Source organism: Sycon ciliatum, chromosome 8 (genome assembly GCF_964019385.1).
Source record: "Sycon ciliatum chromosome 8, ocSycCili1.1, whole genome shotgun sequence".
NCBI classification, from domain to species: Eukaryota; Metazoa; Porifera; class Calcarea; order Leucosolenida; family Sycettidae; genus Sycon; species Sycon ciliatum.
The window spans coordinates 18,561,891-18,583,176 of record NC_088650.1 but is presented as its reverse complement, the minus strand read 5'-3'; the positions used below and the strand labels follow the sequence as shown (position 1 = coordinate 18,583,176).

The window sequence follows — 21,286 nt, the reverse complement described above, 5'->3', positions numbered from 1 at the left end:
CAGCCAAATAAAAAAAAAGCAGCTGAGCTTTCACCTTTTTGACTTCTTCCGCGAGGATCTAAGTTTTATTTTGTGAGCACGGAAGTACGTCGTTGTTTTGAACTTATCGTGTGAGGAACAACACGATGATGAGTGCGTATGCAGAAAACAGTACTCCTCCGGCCGCCGATAACACCACCAACCCGAGCCCCAAAGGAACGCAATGTTGTTACGTGAAGGCGATTCATCTGGCGATGTTGCTCAAGATGCAGATGACGAACTCCGACGTCTTTCATTTCAGAGCCGGGTGGGCAACATCGCCACCTTCGATACAACGACATCATTTTCAAGTACGATGTATGTGTGTCACACTAACTGCAAACAAGCATCCTTCCACTCCTTCGTAATCACAAATAAAACAAAGAGCTGGAGCTTCGTGGAGGAAGTACCAGTGCGACAAACTGCAGTCGACTTTTGTTTATTTTGTCCCTTTTTGGCGTTCTCATTGTCACGTTCGGCCAGGCAACGCTGGCCGGGTGCTGCTTGTGTACAAAGACTTTAAGTACACATCGAGTGTCCAAGTTCAGAAGGCAAGCGTGCACCGTACATCGAACAGTTGGCTCGATCGACGAGCACACGGGCTGGACTTCGTTTTTGACGATGAAAGTACGCGTGGAGGTCAAGTCCGGCGTGACGTCACTCGGCACTTCGGGACAATTTTGGGCACCTTCTTTTCAAGTTTTCACTCACTTCCAGTCATCGCAGAGAAAAACGAATAACACCATCGTGATCAGGAGCCAAAGAACTACAAGATATCACAAAGAAAATTTTTGGTGACAGTTCCCCTTTAAGCCTTGTAATACAGTCAACTTTGCGTGGAACGACACTCGGCGGGGCATCAGAAAAGTGTCCTTATTCGCGAAGTGTCGTTATACCCGAAGTCTCACTACACTCGGACGTCTCTTATCCGGGCACCTTGGGACCGGGCACTGCCCGTATCTCAGGTTTGCCCGTATCTCAGAATAACTCATCTACCATGTATGATATCATTTTTTGAAGAAGTTTATTTGGCACGTATTGCACATGTTGAGGATATAAAAGGAACCCATTGATAAAAATGTGGGGATTACATAGGTTGGCAGTGAAACATAAGCACTTCCACATACGGAAAAAAGTACAAAAAACCCAAATTCGACGCATTTGTGCTATAGGAGCTCAAGCTGAAGGTGCCCGGTAGAGAGACGTGCCCGTATCTGAGGCGTCTGGATAAGAGGCGTTGTAGTGGATTATGTAAACAGTTAGTATGGACTTTGGTCTGGGCATGGAAAGTCTGTCGTTATTCGCGAATTGTCGTTATATCCTCAGTCGTTTTTGGCGAAGTTGACTGTAATCACTTTTATAGATATCACCTGTTTCTCTGACCCTGATTCTCCACGGCGTTGTGCTTTCAGTATCCAGCAATGTACTCTGCAACGAATGACCGGTTCAATTGTATCCAACGTGCCCACCAGAACTTGTACGTAATACACATTGTTTGAAAGCTATTGTGCTAAGCAGTTCCTGTGTTGTGTTTTATGTGTGTGTGTGCGTACGTGTGCGTGTGTGTGTGCGTGTGTGTGCGTGTGTGTATGTGCGTGCGTGTGTGCGTGCGTGTGTGTGTGTGTGTGTGTGTGTGTGTGTGTGTGTGTGCGTGTGTGTATGTGCGTGCGTGCGTGCGTGCGTGTGTGTGTGTGTGTGTGTGTGTGTGTGTGTGTTTGCATGTGTGTGTGTATATATGTGTGTGTATGTGTGTGTTTGGGGGGGGGGGGGGAGGGCATGTGAGAGTGCTTGTGCGTGTATGTCGATTGCATATCTGAATACAGTCTTTGATTCTTGTACTTCCTCCGTATACAAAAACTTCGTGACTTTTTTTGAAGGCTGCGCACAGCTCTGGAATTGTTCCCTTTGACTTGGAATAAACCTCGTGGCATTGTCTAACCTGTTTACAAGCTATATACAAAGAAAAAAGCAACTCAGACGAATGAGATTGAGTTTATTCAGAGTCTTCGTCGCTCTTTTCATTGTCACCTGACGACGCTGACCCCGCCACCCCAACAGTCGCTGCTTCCGCTCGCATTTCGTTCAGATTCTTTTCAGCTGCAGGGATGATCCGACGTCCTCTTCATCGCCAGAGCTGTGCACGAATCGGTGTCGACTATATTCAGTCGTTCCAACCCGCGACCTCCATTATGCAGTGAAACGAGTTGCTCAAACACATCCACACGTTTCGCATTTTCTCGTCAGGATAATCCTCTTAGCATTCTACAACGGCTTCGAGGAGGTCTCTGCGATTCCCCTAGACGACGACGAAGACGTCTGACTGGAGAGAGGCGAAGAAAGTCAGGTCGTCGACATTCCGACCGGAGTCAGCGCTGGTTGCACGACGACTGAAATGTTTCATCTTGCCGTGCGAGCGGAACTGATTTCTGTTCTCACGTTGCATATGGGGCCGCGCACCGCAAGTACGAGCCTGGCCAGTTTCATGGCAGCGAGTGCTGCGTGACTCCGTGTTCCAGCCTAGCCGCGAGCTCCACTCCGTCACGGTGTCAGTTTAGTGCAAGTAACTGTTAGTTTTTCTTCATCTGACTCGTGAGTTCCTGTCGGCAACGTCCTCACACGCATGGCTTCCGCGGAGAATCTGTTCGGGATCAACCAAACCTACCTCAACATGAATGTGGGTTGTCGATGAGAGCCTTTGGCGCGGTTCGTTGAGCATGTTCTTGCTCAAAACACCGTTGAAAAAAAGTCACGAAGTTTTTGTATACGGAGGAAGTACTTGTGTTGCTGTTTTGGATTCACCTGTCTCCTGTGAAGAATGCCGCACAAACAGGTGTGGAATCATGATCTTGAAGAGCCCGATCATCACATTCCTTACACAGAGTTCCTGGTGCTGGGAGCCATTGCAAGACTTTTATAGGATATTATAATATGCAGTATGCCATGGGGTTTCAATGGAAATACCAATTTAAAGATGTTCTGGAAAATCTTGCAGGCGGATATAATTCAACACAGACAGACGTGTGTCTGTGTGTATTGAATACACACGCACGCGTGCGCGCACACACACACACATGCACACAAACACACACACACACACACATGCGCGCACGTGCACGAGTGCGAACACACACATTCAGTCAAGAAAACACTTCTCATGAGGTATCGTACATTTTCGTTCCATTCTGATCAAGGATTATAATTATGGAGGTTCGCCCTACGTAATCACACGTACGTATGGAAGTTGCCCTCACACCCAGGCGTGTGTAGCTTTTGGATTTTCATACGTAATTACGTAGGGTGACACCCCCCCCCCCCCCCCCCAACACAGCATATTACTCAAATGGAAAATAGGACTGCAATCGGTAAAGCATAAAAGTACAGAAAAACCTGTCTAGGCGACCACTCGGATAAGGCGACCACCTGTCTTGGAAGACCAATGAAACCAGGACTAAGGCATGCTATTTCTAGTCAAATAACCCTGGATTAGGAGATCACCTGGTGACAGAGACCATGTTTTGACGGTCCCTTGAGCTGTCGTCTTAGACAGGTTTCACTGTAATGAGATCACAAAACTCTGAATTGTCGTTATATCAGCGTAGAAGTGCTTTACATGTACGTACGCCAATGAAATGATCCTTTGACGCCATTTTGACGGCAATCCCTGTACAGTTAGACCTGTCCTGGAGGACCACTCTGATCAGGTGACCCACCTGTCTTGGAGGACCACTCTGATCAGGTGACCCACCTGTCCTGGAGGACCACTCTGATCAGGCGACCCACCTGTCTTGGAGGACCACTCTGATCAGGCGACCCACCTGTCCTGGAGGACCACTACAACATGGAACAAAAGGTGTTTTTTTCTTCTTCAGTCAAATGACCCTGGATAAGAAGACCACCTATACACGGAGGCCACATTTTGAAGGTCCCTGGAGCGATCGGCTTAGACAGATTTCATTGTATGACCAATGGGTGTTAGATCCAGTCAAATGACCCTGGATAAGAAGACCACCTGTGCACGGGGACCGCATGTTGTAGGTCCCTTGAGCGGTCGTCTTTGCCCGTATCACTGTACAGAAAAACCTGTCCAAGATGACCGCTCAAGGCACCTTGAAAACGTGGTCTCTGTTACCAGGTGGTCTCCTTATCCAGGGTCATTTGACTGGAAATAGCATCCCTTGGTCCTGGTTTCAGTGGTCTTCCAAGACAGGTGGTCGCCTTATCCGAGTGGTCTTCAAGACAGGTGGTCACCTTATCCGAGTGGTCTCCTTGACAGGTTTTACTATAATGGTGGTTTCTGTATGTTGGTTCTCCCGTTCATTGTTGTGTTCTCTCAGTTTGGAAGCATTGCCGCTATTCCTGACGACTGGCTTGATTGCAGGAGTGTACCATCCGGTTAGACTCTCTATTGATCTCCGCTACTGTCTATGTGCTCGTTTGTTTGTGTGTGTGTGTGTGTGTGTGTGTGTGTGTGTGTGTGTATGTGTGGGGTAGGTATGTGTGTGTGTGTGTGTTTTTGTGTGTGTGTGTGTGGGTAGGTCTGTGTGTGTGTGTGTGTGTGTGTGTGTGTGTGTGTGTGTGTGTGTATGTGTGTGTGTGTGTGAATATGTGTATGTGTGTGTGTGTGTGTCTGTCTGTCTGTCTGTCTGTCTGTCTGTCTGTGCAGCAACTATATGGGCACGTGTATATAACGCCAAAACAAATAATGACCTTGTTTCGGGTCGGCCGACCGGGGCCATCCCCCCCCCCCCCAAATTCTGAAACCTTTTTGGTCCCAAATGTATACGAACGGTGCCAAAGCCGGCCATGTGGGCAAGTGCACTCAACGAGTCATAACTCAGTCAAATCTCAACCAAATTCAACAATCGAAATACCTACGAGGTAGCAGAGATTCTCAGCTGTTGTCGCGAATGGCACCACCATTCGCGAATCCTTCTTGTACAGTACTATAGTTGTAATATATTCAGCCGCTTATGTCTATCTAACTCCCATATACTTCAAAGTAGGATCCGTGCCCTTTATGGATCCACGCCCTGTATGGATCTGCGCCCTGTATGGTTCTGTGTCCGTTATGTCTAGATTCCATTATCGGACCTATGCACGCTCGTACGTATGTTTGTACATACGTACATGTCTCACTTATAGTGCTCTAAATCTAAACATAGATAAAACCCACATTCGAGCATTCCGTAACTATTCAGCCTGTACTAGGCACTTGTTTATGGTGTCTCTTCCATGCGCGATCTTCATACGCACTGTCTGTGTCGTTGTGCTAAGAACAGTTACATTGCCACGGAAGCTAGTTACGTTACCTTCAGCATTGACTTCCGTGCACGCTGCTCTGCATACTTCACGCCTACACTTCGAATACAGAAACGTAGTTTGTAACCCCTTTACCCCCTTTTGGTGTATTCTATTTGTTGTATTGCTGCGCGCACACATTTCAGCCCGCGCGCATGCTTTGGTCGTTTGTGTATTTGGTGTATTGCTGCGCATACACATTACCGCCGGCGCATACACATTACTGCCTGCGCGCACGCTTTGGTTTAGCTGTGGTATACAGCCACTTTCTTTATTCTTTCCTTTAGACCTCATGGTGGTCGCCACGTAGTTTGGTTTGTCCGCAACCAGCAATTACAGCAGTCAACAGTATACCAGTGTTCTTGTAGCCGATATGCTCTCCCAATCAAAATCAGTTTGACATTATAACGTCTCGGCTACAAACTGGTGCCGAAACCCGGGATCATGCCAGGACCTAAGTTTTCTGGTACCCTCTATTTACGTCGGAGTAAACTACGCAAGTTGAAAACCGACATCGAGAAGAGTCTCGTAGATGCTGAGGTGCTCGCTAGAGAAATCGAAACGACGACCAGTGACAGTGACGATAGTGACTCAGCGCGCGCTGTTTCCGAATATCAACAAAAGCTAAGTAATTTGTTAGAAGTTGTGCAACTAGATTTATGTGCATATGATGATGCTTGTGAAGATGTTGCTAGCGCATTAGAATCATTGGATCTGGAGGACTCTGAGGAGGACAGAATGAGTGAGATCTCGTCATATTCAGACAACTCAATCCTATGGAGCAGAACAGCTCAAACACTCAGACGATCTCTTCACCTGTCCTCGCAGAGTACTCCATCCACTCGTGTCAAGTCTGAACCTAGAACTGACGGCAGTTCTGCCACTCAATCCGATGCAATTGAACAACAAATCAAGCAGCTAATCCAAATTAGCCAAACCACACAACAGCAAACACAGATGTTCATTGCTGCCCAAACAGCCATGGCAAATCAACAACAGCAATACATACAGCAAAGCCAGTCGACAGTTCTAACACAGAACACGCCAGGCAGCAGCACACCTCAACAGCATACCACAAACCTGCCAAAGTTGCACATCCCAAAGTTCTCTGGAGATATACTTAAGTGGTTTGAATTCAGCGACATGTTCAAAGCATCGATTGCTGCCCGTAACCTATCGGACGTGGAGAAATTCTCCTACCTAAAGAGTCTCTTAGAAGGTCCTGCCCTCGATACAATTGCAGGCTTGCCTTTGTCCAGTGCCAATTACAAGGTGGCCGAAACACTGTTATCTGATCGTTTCGGTAAAAAGCAAACATGCATAAATGCACATTACACTGCACTGCGGGATCTGCAGGCAGCCAGTAACCAGACAACATCACTTCGTGCCTTGATCGATCAGGTGGATATCCACATGCGCAGCTTGGAAGCCCTAGGAGAAAACATCACTCAGGCAATATTTATATCCATTATCACCAACAAATTGCCACGTCACACATTGGCACAGCTAGAGCTAAAGAAGGGCTCATTGGATTGGACTGTGACCAGCTTATGCACTCACCTTCGAGAGTATGTTGTAGCCCATGAAGCTGCCGACCGACAATCATCGCAGCAACGCTCCGACTCAGGTCCTTTCACCTCCAGTAGCCGAGTCAGTGACCCGATCACTTCGTCAGCCCAAGTCTTGGCAACTTCATCCACCGCCAAAAAATGTGTGTTCTGCAAAAAATCGCATTTTTCTGATGAGTGCCAAGAGTACCCTGACATCGAATCACGGAAAAAACAAGCAAAGGGCCACTGCTTTCTCTGTCTTGGCGCTGGCCATAGCACTGGTTCTTGCAAAAGCACTCGTTATTGCTATCATTGTCGAAGTTATCGACATCATCGTAGTCTCTGCCCGGACAAGTTTGGTCCAGCCGCAGGTGACGCCAGTTCACCACAATCTTCTAGGGTAGCTGCTTCACCCACTAACACACTACACACCATTACATCGGTCGCAGCACAAGACCAGCAGCAAGATGAAATTTCAACATGTACAACAGCATGTACACCTACCTCCAACACAATCATGCAAACAGCACTTGTCACACTGATCAACATGAACACATGTGATGGTACGGAACAGCAACCACTGCAAGCCCGATTACTCCTCGACACGGGTTCAAACAAATCCTTCGTGTCACAGTCCTTTCAAGAGAAAGCCAGGTTTACCGTACTTGGACAGGAGAAGCTACTGATCGGTAGTTTCGGCAGTAAGAAACGCAAATCAGTTGACAGCGATGTTGTCCGCGTCACCTTTTCCACAACTGATGGGTCATCTTTTACAATGGTTGCCAACACCCACCCACAGATCACCGCTCCTGTACGTCAGTGGCCAGTGGATTCCAAACACCTTCCCACCTTGAAAGGCCTTACTCTAGCAGAGCCTCTATCTGACGCATCACACTTACCTATCGATATTCTGATTGGTCTTGATCATTATTATGACATAGTAGGTGATCAGCATCTCCGCCTAGGCGACGGTATGATCCTTCTTCAGTCTATTGTCGGATTCATCCGCACAGGTCCAGTCTCTTGCCAGACCACTCAGCCGAGTAGTCCTTTGGTCCTCTCATGTGACGCACAGCCCGAGATTGACATCAGTCGGTTTTGGAATCTTGAAGAGATTGGCACGGTCACAACTTCCAGTAGCGACACTCAAGTCTTAGACCAGTTCCGTCAATCCGTGTCTGTTGACTGTGGTCGTTACGTTGTCTCTTGGCCTTGGCGCCCGGGTCGACCGGAGCTACCTGAAAACTATCACCTAGCTTTCGGTCGTCTTCGTTCTCTCATGCATAAACTGCAGGGAAAGCCAGATGTCTTGCAGGCGTATAACAAAGTCCTTGCAGATCAACTTACCGCGGGCGTCATCGAAGACATCCCCGTCGACAAACCCAAGTGCTTTGCCATTCGGCACTATCTGCCCCATCACTGTGTCGTCAAGTCTGGCCACACTACTACGAAACTTCGTGTAGTGTACGATGCTTCAGCAAGAGCTTCAACTTCCGCACCCAGCTTAAACGAGTGTCTCTATCCAGGTCCGCCGTTGCTTCCGGACTTGTGCGGTATACTTCTCCGTTTCAGAACATCGCCAGTCGCTATATGTAGCGACGTAGAAAAAGCCTTCCTCCAACTTTCACTTCAGGAATCAGACCGTGATGTGACCCGATTTCTTTGGCTACATGACACTACGAAGCCCGTGGTCACAGACAACATTCGCGTCTTTCGCTTCACTCGTGTGCCCTTTGGCATAGTCTCTAGTCCGTTTCTCTTAGCTGCAACGTTAGATCATCATCTACGTCAAGATGGCAGCGCCGATGCCATGCAAACACTTCGGAACACTTACGTGGACAACGTACTTATTGGCAAAGACAGCGTTGCAGACGGCATCACCTACTACCGTTCCGCGAAGCAGCTGTTTACTGAGGCTGGTATGAACCTCCGTGAATGGTCTTCAAACTCATCCGCGTTCCTCGATTCAGTAGACCCGTCTGATCGTGCAACTGCTACAACACAGAAATGTCTAGGTCTTCTGTGGAATCCTGCGGCTGACACCCTTGCAATCTCACCCGTCTCTGTGAGCGAACTTGTAGTGCAGACAAAGCGCCAAGTTCTTCAAGCCGTCTCCCGTTGCTTCGATCCTCTCGGTATTGTTTCTCCAGTGATAGTATCTTCCAAAGTACTCCTCCAAGATATCTGGAAGCTCAACCTAGGCTGGGATGACCAGCTCCCCACGGACATACTGTGTCGTTGGTCCTGTCAGGCACAGGAGCTTGACAGTTTGGGTAACATAGCGTTCCCACGGTTCATTGGACCACTACCGCAGTCCACCACCCAGTATGAATTACATGTATTCGTCGATGCCTCTGAAGCTGCCTATGCCGCCGTTGCGTATTTACGCATGACAAACCAGTCAGAGTCGAGTGATTCCGACGCTTCGGTTCAGCTTGTATTCAGCAAGTCTCGCGTTGCACCGGTCCAAGCGGTCACCATCCCCAGACTCGAGCTGCTCGCTGCTCTCATCGGCTCGCGTATGGTCTCTTTCTTACGATCCGAATTAGCCATTGACATCGCCACGGTCGTGATGTGGAGTGACTCGTCCACAGTTCTCCACTGGATCAACTCATCTAAACGGCTGCCCAACTTCGTTCAGAACCGTGTCGATGCCATCAAATCAGTTCCCGACCTCACTATTGGATACGTCCGCTCGGCAGATAACCCTGCAGATCTCCCATCGCGTGGAGTCACAGCATCATATCTCCAAGCCTCGTCTCTATGGTGGCATGGTCCAGAATGGCTGAAGGTCGCCTACACGGTTACAGCTTTGCCGCCCGGGGAGGGTCCTTCGCATCTATCTCAGGAAGTTCCAAATCAGGGTTCAAAAGATTCTGTGGTCCATTGCCTAGCCAACTTGTCACAAAAGAAAAAAAAATCTGATGCACATATTAACCCACCATTTGGCATTGATTACACTAGGTTTTCATCATTTAGTGCCTTAGTGCGTGTGTCTGCACTCTGCTTGCGTTTCCTGTCCAGATTACGCAAAGCCGCTGAGTCACCATCTGGTCCTGTCACTACGTCAGAAATGAACCGAGCTGAACAACTCTGGATGAAGTACATCCAAGCCACTGCATATCCCAACATAATCGTGGCACTGCAGCTCGGCACACGACACCAGCTCGTTCACCAGCTCAACCTCTACTGCGACGATGACGGTATTGTCCGCTGCCGTGGACGGTTGGAAAACGCTGATCTCCCCAACAAGGCCAGATTCCCGGTACTACTACCAGCCGGTCACCACGTAACGAATCTGATAGTCAGACGTGCCCATCAGCTTGTGATGCATGGCGGCGTAGCGCATACCCTCTCTAAACTCAGGCAACAGTATTGGGTTCCAACCGGCCGCACAGTGGTGAGTCAGGTTGTCAGAAAGTGTCTGATCTGCGTAAAGTCAGAAGGCCGCCCATTTGCCTCCCCGATGTTCCCACCGTTGCCGGCGGAACGAGTCACACGCTCTCTGCCCTTCACCAACACTGGTTTAGATTACTTCGGTCCTCTGTTCATCTGGACAGCTGAAGGACATCAGAAAGTATGGGTACTCCTGTTTTCATGCATGGTCACACGTGCTGTACACCTTGAAGTTGTGGAAAATATGTCCACTGAAGCTTTCCTGCTAGCCTTTAGAAGGTTCATAGCGCGACGAGGTGCCCCAGCCCTGATCATGTGCGACAATGCACCGCAGTTCATACTGGCGCACTCAGTGATCAACGAAGCCTACCAAAAGGCTGTGAATTCCGATGTGATGTCCCAGTATTGTGCATCACTATCCATTGAATGGAAATTCATTGTGCCCTACTCTCCTTGGATGGGAGGGTTCTATGAGAGAATGGTCGGTATCACGAAGAGATGTCTCCGCAAGACCCTGGGCGCACTAAAGCTACGCCTTTCCCAGCTGAAGACAGTATTGAGTGAAGTGGAGGCAGTGGTCAACTCGCGACCGTTGACCTACGTGAGCGGCGACATCGACAACGTCCTGACACCGTCGCAGTTCCTCTCCATCAGGACATCAACCGCCCACCCGCCGTTGGTACAGCCAGATGATGCCAGTGACCCTGACTATCTACCCGGCAACCAATCTGCTGCAACGGACCTCCTCGACAAATGGAAGAAGGGTGACAGGCTGCTAAATCAGTTTTGGCAGCAATGGAGAGACGACTATTTGTCAAGCTTGCGCGAACGCACCCAACGGCAACACCACCAGAGTCGCTCTTCCAAGGTCGAGCCTAGAATTCAGTCGGTAGTGCTCATTGGCGACAATGCGCCCAGAGCAACGTGGAAATTAGCACGTATCAAGAAGCTGCACGTTGGTCCCGATGGATTGGTGCGCTCTGCCACAGTTTCGACAGCCGATGGAACTGAGCTACACCGACCCCTGCAACTTCTGTATCCACTTGAGTTTGACGACGAATGTCAGCCAACCGCTTCAACTCCCGCGCTTGACACTCATCAAGATTCAACACCTGCTGCTCACCCCAGTGACCTTGAAACACCAGCTAAGCGCCCCCCTCGTGCGGCAGCAGTGCGTCAACGTCAGGCCCTTGGCCAACTCATCCAGAATGATCTTCTTTGACATCCTGGCCCCGGAGTGTCGCGAATGGCACCACCATTCGCGAATCCTTCTTGTACAGTACTATAGTTGTAATATATTCAGCCGCTTATGTCTATCTAACTCCCATATACTTCAAAGTAGGATCCGTGCCCTTTATGGATCCACGCCCTGTATGGATCTGCGCCCTGTATGGTTCTGTGTCCGTTATGTCTAGATTCCATTATCGGACCTATGCACGCTCGTACGTATGTTTGTACATACGTACATGTCTCACTTATAGTGCTCTAAATCTAAACATAGATAAAACCCACATTCGAGCATTCCGTAACTATTCAGCCTGTACTAGGCACTTGTTTATGGTGTCTCTTCCATGCGCGATCTTCATACGCACTGTCTGTGTCGTTGTGCTAAGAACAGTTACATTGCCACGGAAGCTAGTTACGTTACCTTCAGCATTGACTTCCGTGCACGCTGCTCTGCATACTTCACGCCTACACTTCGAATACAGAAACGTAGTTTGTAACCCCTTTACCCCCTTTTGGTGTATTCTATTTGTTGTATTGCTGCGCGCACACATTTCAGCCCGCGCGCATGCTTTGGTCGTTTGTGTATTTGGTGTATTGCTGCGCATACACATTACCGCCGGCGCATACACATTACTGCCTGCGCGCACGCTTTGGTTTAGCTGTGGTATACAGCCACTTTCTTTATTCTTTCCTTTAGACCTCATGGTGGTCGCCACGTAGTTTGGTTTGTCCGCAACCAGCAATTACAGCAGTCAACAGTATACCAGTGTTCTTGTAGCCGATATGCTCTCCCAATCAAAATCAGTTTGACATTATAACGTCTCGGCTACAAACTTTGAAGCCAATACGCCAACAATTCTCTTAGCCGATTTTCCAATATAATTATTCCAATTCTGCAGCCGAATCTGATGTATTTTGAGCTTAGCGAAAAGCCGCAAAGGCGAAAAAAGGAAGAAGAAAAACGGGCAGCGATTTAGGGAAAGCCTAAGTAGGGGAGGGGAGGGGGACATGGCGAACAGTTACCCTGTATCCCATTTTTCCCCTTTCCAGTATAGTCTGGGTTTAGTGCTAGGCTAGACCTCTCTACAAAGCAGTGTACAACTACCGGCAGCTAGCATTGCTTTTGGCCGGAAATTTTTGGTGACGACTGTAGTAAAAGTGACTTTTGACTGCATTTTCGTTGAATTGCATGAAAACATGAAATCGGAAAATGACTGGGGGGGGGGGGGGGGGCACTTTTTCAGAGTAGGGGGCTTTTGTTAGATCACTCCAACATGTACCAGCAGGCTTGTTAGGTACAAAATTTCGTTTTGGGTCGAGGTCTGTCACCCCCAACGCTCAGAAAAACACTAGTTTGGTACAAACTTTAGTTATTTCGTGCCCCCTTAGGGGTCGTCCGCAATTATCGAAAGTTTTTTCCAATCCGTAGTAGCTTCGAAAGTGGGTGGGTGGGTCAAGGCCAGTTACGGATTGAAAAACTTCCGAAATGACACGTGCGCGTGCCACGTGTACGTCTACGTGTAGCCCCTGTTTTCCACGCACGGCTGCGCGCGAACTGTCTACTACAAATATTTTTGTAGTTCTGGCAGTTTCTGCGCCCCCGCGCGCGCTTCCTTGGCTGCTCCTAGATCCTGGGCCGGGGATCATAAAGTTCGGCGCATTCGACGGCGAGTCGACACTTTCTATTTTTGAGTTTCACTGTCTCCTTCGTCCAGAGTACCGTCTTCCATGCACTCCTTTGAAGTCCTTCCGTCTAGCGCTGGCGCTGACGACTGTTATTGACTATGTCCAGACAGGCGACGTTGTTTGGAAAGGCGGTGAAGAAGCAGCCCTTTTTCAAAACCGCTGGTGACTCTGATTATTACAGAACAATAAATTGCTTGTGGCAGTTGTCCAAGACGACGAACAAGGATGTATTCTTTGCCGAAGCGAAAAAGGACTGATTGAGTTTGTTCCATATGTGTTGGGTTGTGTGTCCATCAATAATATTTTATTACGGACTGGGGGGGTGGGTGGGTGGGTGAGGAAAAATTTGAAGCTACTACGGATTGGAAAAAACATTCGATAATTGCGGACGACCCCTTACGAATATAGGGAAAATAAATTTCAAACGAAAGTTTGTATTTCTACAGTACTCAGTAGTATAGGTGGTGAGATCAGGACTCCCTGGTCTACATGTGTGAACTGTGCCTGTGGATCACTGGATGGCTATGGAAACAATACATTCATGGGTTTGTGTGACTGATTCTTTGTAGTCATATGTCAGATACTCATATCATGAAGGTTCCATGATTTGAAAGCAAAACGACAAATTACTCACCGGCAAAATACTGTTGAACATTGTCAGGAAACCTTTGATCTCTTCGTGTGCCTGCTAGGCTGACGGTCGGTCCCCGGGACGGTTAGAGAGGCAGCGGCGTATCAATGGCTTCAATGGATGTTCATCCGGCAAACGTGCTAGGTAGCGTGCTCTGCGTGTCGTCTCCGGAATCACTTCTTGAACTTCTTGGCCCCGCTCTCGCACGACGACGAACTGTGGCGCTGCAACCACGTCCATGCCAGGCATAACTCCTGTTAGAACGCTCAGCATCATTACACCCAGCGAAAACATGTCTAAGGGACGATCGTAATCCGGAGCCTCGCTCAAAGCCTCAGGTGCCATAAATGGCAGTGTACCTGGGCAGCGAGTCATCTCCATGGCCGATCGGACTTGGTGCGGTTGTTGTCGAGGTGAAGTCAAGCGCACAAATTTAGCAACACCAAAGTCACTGACTTTGGCTGTGCCATTTTTCACGAGCACATTCTTGGGCGCTAGATCGCGATGAATGATTCCGAAAGAATGCAGGTAGCGAAGTCCTGCACTTGCGTCGCAGAGGTACGACACGAGCTTAGGAGTATCTTCTCTGCCATCTCCGATGCTAACGTCTTCTAGAGACGCCGACAACAACTCCAGGGCCAACGCAGCATTCCCTCTTACCCGAGCTAGTCCTATCAGTTGACATAAATTCGGGTGGTGCGTCCTACTAAGACGAAACACCTCTTGACCAAATGCTCTGAGTTTACGCTCTCTGTCTTGAACACCTGGCTCAACCAACACAGGATGTAACACTTTGAGAGCAATATCGATACCTTGCCAGTTGACCTTGTAAACCACTGCATCTGCTCCCCGGCCGATTTCGTCTTCGTCTCTCACCTGAACGTCACCTAGGAACGTGATGTGCTGGTGTGTCAGCCCTAGGTCATCAAGCAACGCCTGACCGTCGCGATTCATCGCTACGACTTTGTGGACGACAGTCACAAGTCTTTAGTCAGTCCGTGTTCATGTGTGATAAGAAAAAAATTCAAACGAAAAGCCTCCTGGCTTCCCTCATATCACTAACTCAGCCGCTACATAATAATGCTCAACAGCCTTTCGTTGCTTCTCTATTAGGTACTCAGTATCGGATCGCGAATGACTGTTGGGACATTCTTCCAAAACATGACGTCACAGAATTCGTAAAAAAAAGACAACTTTTGTCGCAAGCGGCTAGCCTGTCGCGCTCGCGAGACTCATCTTGGGCGCGCTCGAGCTGCGAAGCGCGACACACGAGCGCGACCCAAACTGTGTCACGTGTGTGTCGAATCTGACCGTCATTAGAGAGGTTTTGCAGAGCGAACGTTCGCGCGAATTTTCGTTTGACGTCACGAAAAGCGAAACTTCGTGCGAACGTTCGCAGTTTTGAACGCGAAAGTTGCAGGAAACGCGAAACAAACTTTCGCAGTAATTTTCGCTCTTTGTGGACCGCTGGTCAGCCTGGCCTGCGGCCTGGTGCACGGTGATCTTCATCATGTTTGTGCTTTATCTCTACTCTTCAAAGTCTCTTGGCTTGGTCCGCGAGTGCTAGCTTTCCTATACTTGTGGCAGCCCGTGTTGCTTCATCTCCAGAACCATCTCCGATCTCCTGCTTGCTCGTCTTCTCACTGCTCAGAGTCGGTTACATCAATGATGCCTTTTGAATCTCACGTGTTGATGCACAAGATTACGGCACAAGCCAACCCGACCCGTTTGTCTGTGGTCTCCGGCCATGGACAACGTAGTCAAAGAGCTCTCGTCTCAGGCCGTGACTCAGGGTACCTGGTGCGCGTGCCGCCACTCGCAACAAACAAATAATCGGATGGAGACGACTTCTCAAAAACAAGCGAGTGCACACGAACATTTCTTGGAGCGAGATACATGCAAACTTTCGCAGTAATTTTCGCTCTTTGTGGATTGTTCGTGCACGGTGAGCCACCCTCAGTCCTCATGTTTGTGCTTGATCTATACTCTTGGCTTGGTCCGCGGGTGCTAGCTAGGCTGTACTTGTGGCGGCCCGTGTTGCTTCATCTCCGGGACCATCTCCTGCCTGCTCGTCTTCTCACTGCTCAGAGTCGGTTACATCAACGATGCCATAGATGCCTCTTTGAATTTCAGGTGTTGGTGCGCCAGATTACGGCACAAGCCAACCCGTTTGTGACTGTGGGTCTCCGGCCATGGACAAGGTAGTCAAGGAGCTCTCGTCTCAGGCCGTGACTCTAGGTGCCACCACTCGCAACAACAAAAATAATCGGATGAAGACCACTCACTGCACTTCTCAAACAAGCGAGTGCACGCGAAAATTTCTTGGAGCGAAAAACATGCAAAACACAAATTTCGCGCGAACGTTCGCAATAGTTTTCGCAACCCGGAACGCGAAAATCATTGCGAACGTTCGCTCTGCAAAACCTCTCTATTATGATCGCCTTCGATTATTTATTTTCGTTCTACTCGACAATTCCAAAAATCAGTGCCATTGGCTTTAGCTTTGCCCTTGAACTTGAAATCTCGTGCCTTATTCTTTCCTGGGGACTGGTGTTGGATATTGAACGGGCGGAGTTACCGCCGGGATGATGGATGAAGGAGATGATGGCCTAAACTTGGCTGCGCGCATTCTCATTTTCGCGTGGCCTGCCACTAGTGTTTCGCAGATTCACAAAGGGTGTCACAGGCATAGCTGGAGGAAGAAAGGTGAGAGAATCGGTTGCACAGTGCGTGCAGATCAACCCAACCATTTGGTTGTTTTAATTTTACTTCGCACAGTCAAACGGGATGACCACCCAATAAAATTTCCGAACGTGACATTTTTGTAATTTATTGATTTTCCCGCATTATACCACAGTTTATTGTTCAGGTTATTTCGCTTCAACTTTTGAGGTATGAATTCCTTAACTGCAGACTCGACATGCAAGCTCCATACTCACCAGGCTGTGTCAACATCAGGTCACGGCTTTTTTGACTTTGTCCGTTAGGCTGTGTTTGCATAGATATTCTGATGGCGTCAAAGACAGTTAGAGATTTTGTTGGTCGTGTGTCGGGGGTATTGTCCCCGCCGAAACTGAATGCAAGTTTAAGAAAGACTAGGTCTAGTGAGTTATGATCAGAAGTGTCCTGTGGGTCTAGCCCTCAACCCCTCTGCGGCAAGCAGTAAACTATATTTACACCAAAAAGCGCAAAAGAAGACTTGATTTTTTACGCGGCTCTTTTCACCATGATAATTATTGTACACGTTTGAAAATTTGAAATACTCATGGCAACTGGTGGGTGAATCATTCAAAAATGCAAACGTGCCCGCTGTTGAGTGCAGCCATGTGAATCCACACAGTCACTTTTCTCGTAAATCACTCGCCGTAAAACGTGCAAGTGGCTGTCGTGTGAATCGCCTATAACTGACTGTCTGCAGTTGTCGAAGTATTTCCCTGCACTCACTGTACTTTGTTAGAGATGTTCCGCATAACGTAATTACGTTAGTTAAAAAATGTAGTCGATCTACGGAAAGTCTTACGTAAACTGCATGCGCATCTGGGTTCCGCCATACGGAGTTTTCAAATCATAGCAGACTCAGCGGAGGACGTTCAGGTTGGTTGTAACTCTTGAGTTTCATGCCGTTAGGCAAACATCAGACAACTGATACTCGGGTCTACCCAACAGTGAGTCAGTATGCTTATAAATACATAGGGCCACAAGCATAAACAAATTTAGCGCTAAATCTGGTGTAAGGTATGGGGAGAACAGCTGGTGCGGGCCACGGCGCGACAGTAGAAGTGCCAGGAGGGTGGCAGGCAACAGGCAGGTGTGAGCATGAAAGCGCAGAAAGAGGCGATGGGGAGGCAGTGTACAGCAGATGGGTGGAGGTGCCAAGAGGATGGCGGGCAATGGGCCAGTGAGATCGCTAGGGGGTCTTTGGGTGATGGGCAGGCGTGGGCGTACTATTGACATCATGGATGTGTCCTCACAACAAGGCTCCACCACGAGCATGCCAAACTTTACAAAGTAAGCCTTTCAGTGCAAGTCTTGGTGGCATGGTGTCTTTTGGGTGTTTTCTTAGGTTCCAAGAGACGTGGAGCTACATTGTGTGTGTGTGTGTGTGTGTGTTTGTGTGTGTGTACGCGTGCGTGTGTGTGTGTGTGTGTGTGTGTGTGTGTGTGCGTGTGCGTGCGTGTGTGTGTGTGTGTGTGTGTGTTTGGTACACGCCATGTACTCTTTTGTGCAGATACTACACGAATGCGAAACGCGACAAACTCTACAACGTCATTAGCCTGGAGTTCACCAAGACTAAGTTGGAGCCTCAAGTGGAGTCACCCAGTCTGGTACGTCAGCAATCCTACATACACTTGAGAGAATCAAAAGCGTTTCTGCTGTAACTCTGAGTTTCACGGTTTTAACCGATCATCAGACAGCAACTTGGACTACAATTTTCAGAAAATATGATTGATATAAGCTGCAATCAATCAATCCTATGCATGTAACGTTATATGTAGTACACTCTTATCTGTTGTATCCGGGCGGTCCGGGACCGAGGGCTCTGCCCTTCATTTGGAAATGTTCGTAATCACGTATATCTTGATGTGGAAGGCACGTAGATCTGGCATATTACGTCACTTCTGGCATTTCCACAAATTGGTAGTAAAGTAGTAATATATCCACTAGAACTCACTCACAGGGTTCCCCGTAGACCAAGATGCCCGTAACTTGGAGGTCCGGATAGGAGTCGTGAGAAATGAGTGCACTGTAGTTGAGCACTCCACTGCACTACTGTCTCCCCTGTATGCCGTGTTGGGGGGTTCGGTGGGCGTTTGAGGCTCATGTCATACATGATCATGCTTAGGCTCGTTTTGAGAAAGTATGGATTTTTAACTCCTGATTGGTTTGTGCAATGTGTTTATATTGGTTTATCAATGCCCCATCACAAGCTGTATTATGTATTCGCAACCGTGTACAAATTGCTCATTTGTCTTTTCTTCTTCCTACTGCTTGCTTGCTGCGGCTGCTGTTGCTGTTGTTGTTGTTGTTGCTGCACACAGGTACGTCATATGGATGGAGTGGACTTGGTGTGGCCGGAAACATTGCGCGCTTTGCAGCAGGAGGCCACCAACCGACTGGTCGACATGAAATATCCCAAAGTGCAAAAGTATGTGTTTTGTTTGTTCTTGTTGATGGTGCTGCTGCTGCCGCCGGTGTTGCTGTTACTGGCCGACTGCTGGTGCTGTTGATAGTACTACAGGTGTAGCTGCCCTATTGCTGGTGCTTGTGGTGCTGCTGCTGTTGTTGGCTTACTGATTGTGCTGCTGTTGCTGTTGCTGGCTGCCCTACTGCTGGTGCCGGTTGTGCTGGCGCTGCTGTTGCTGGTCTACTGTTGTTGTTGGCTTACTGATTGTGTTGCTGTTGCTGTTGCTGGTCTACTGCTCTTACTTGTGCTGTTGCTGTTGCTGGCTTACTGATGGAGCTGCTGTTATTGTTGCTGGCTTACTGATGGAGCTGCTGTTGTTGTTGCTGGTCTACTGCTGTTGCTTGTGGTGATGCCGTGCTGTCACAGGTACTGCCTGATGAGCGTCGGTGGCTGCTACACAGATTTCCGTATCGACTTTGGTGGCACATCCGTCTGGTATCACATTCTCAAGGGTGGAAAGGTCAGCATTCCCTGTCTGTTTGTCTGTTTTTGTGTCACACACATGTACACAGTATATAGATGGACGATGGGTGTAGATACAGACATACATCTGTCTGTCTGTCTGTATGTCTGTTTATCTGTCTGTCTGTTTACCTGGCTGTCTGTCTGTTTATCTGTTTGTCTGTCTGTCTGTTTATCTGTCTGTCTGTCTGTCTGTTTATCTGTCTGTCTGTCTGTCTTTCTGTCTGTTTCTCTACCCATCATCCATCCGTACTTGTATGTATATTTACCTCTCTGTCCATCCTTCTGACTGACAAGCTCCTTATAATCACGAATGTGTCTTGTAGAAGAACCTTGGAAGGAAGTGGAATGAGAAGAAGAAAGCTGGCATTGGCTTAAGTGTACAGCATTTCACTGATTAGAAGTCGCACTTGATGATAAGTCGCAACAGGTCTGAGCCAAGTTGTTTCTATACAGTACATTCACATATTACGTAGGAAGAAGTCACGCTCGATTGTAAGTCACACCACCTTCTTTAGGGTCGTCCGTAATTTTCGAAAAATTAAAAAATCCGTCCTCATGCAAATTTGTCTCTGACCCACCCACCCACCCCCATTTTTTCCCGTTAAGTTTTTGATGTTTACCAATGCCCAGCTCGAAAATAATAACTCCTGACCCCATGTTTTCTGACTGCACCTACATTGTATGTCAAGTACTAGTAGCTAAGTACAGTGAGTAGTAGGTCAACCGACGGCCATGCACGTCCTACAACTACATGAAAAATCTGAAAAGTCATGTATATTAGATACTGGTGTTTGCCGGACAATCGATCCTACACTACGTCTACAGCAGGGAGTCGTAAATACCGGTATTTTACGACTCCCTGGTCTACAGTACACGGCTGTTCTGAGTGCGACATTTATCAATATGGCGGCGTACCGTAGCAACCAGCATCGCAACAGCTCGCGTACGCACAGCGTGCCGACGCGTGCAGTCTTTCTGCACATTTTTCAAATTTATCGAAGAAAGTTTTTTGTTTTTGGGGCGATGGATTCGTGCCTTGGAGAGGTCGTATGAGGCCATGCTGGAGGAGAATAAGTCTACCACCAAGACCTGGAAGCCTCCCTTCGGCGAAGTACTGAAGTTAGTATGTCCTGGAGTCAATACAGTCAATACAGGAATTGTTTTCAAGACGATGCAGTGTAATAAATTCTAGTAATGTAGTGCATCATGGAATTCGGTGTGTTTGAAACTTCGGAACAAGAAGGGGGCACGTTTGCTTGACTCACTACCATCATGACGTGAACAGATGGAACCCCACTGCTCTTATTCTAGAACATGTTCTCCCCTGAGGACAGCTTACAGCCAGATTTCCGTGCATAAGAAAAGAGCGCAAATAAATCGTTAGACTGATTGCAATTCATCTTGGAGAAGGATAGAATTCGATCGTCTGCTACTCTCTCAACGCAAAGTTGATGACATAGCAGCTACATGTACGTCTCTTCATGCGTGTGCTCTTCACCTTGGGATCAATGAGGATATTAGGATTGCTGGAAATCAGATTCTGTATACTATTGGTCAGCAGTTTCTGCATTGCACATGCTCCACAGTGCTCATCGGCAAGGATGTTGAATTTGCATGTAACCCTTCACCACCCTACTCTCCATACTATTCCAGATCAGCACTAACTGAACATTGAAGTGTTTCATTTCCAGTAGAATGTGCTCCTCCAATAAGTGCGGCATTGGAGGCGGTGATATTTATTGCCACAGTTGCACTGCTGATCTTCGTTATGAAAGTAGCAATGGATGATGATCAAGTCAACCAGTGGGCTTGCAGTGATAAGCAAAGTAC

General features: G+C 48.2%; 1 protein-coding gene and 1 long non-coding RNA gene across 2 annotated transcripts; one reads left to right on the top strand and one right to left on the bottom strand.

Annotated features, from left to right (window-relative positions):
* Nucleotides 1-5,915: 5,915 nt before the first annotated feature.
* On the bottom strand, nt 5,916-14,853 carry LOC135823605 (uncharacterized). The gene is made up of 4 exons (XM_065336451.1): nt 13,865-14,853; nt 7,371-7,404; nt 6,326-6,345; nt 5,916-6,090 (listed from the first exon to the last, which is right to left on the bottom strand). The coding sequence occupies exons 1-4, from the start codon at nt 14,758-14,760 to the stop codon at nt 5,931-5,933; spliced, it is 1,110 nt and encodes a 369-aa protein (XP_065192523.1). The 5' UTR covers nt 14,761-14,853; the 3' UTR covers nt 5,916-5,930.
* Nucleotides 14,854-15,870: 1,017 nt separating this feature from the next.
* Nucleotides 15,871-19,451, top strand: LOC135823998 (uncharacterized). Its single transcript, XR_010554811.1, has 4 exons — nt 15,871-16,512; nt 18,035-18,131; nt 18,846-18,952; nt 19,358-19,451. It is a non-coding gene; the product is annotated as an uncharacterized LOC135823998 (long non-coding RNA).
* Nucleotides 19,452-21,286: the final 1,835 nt, after the last annotated feature.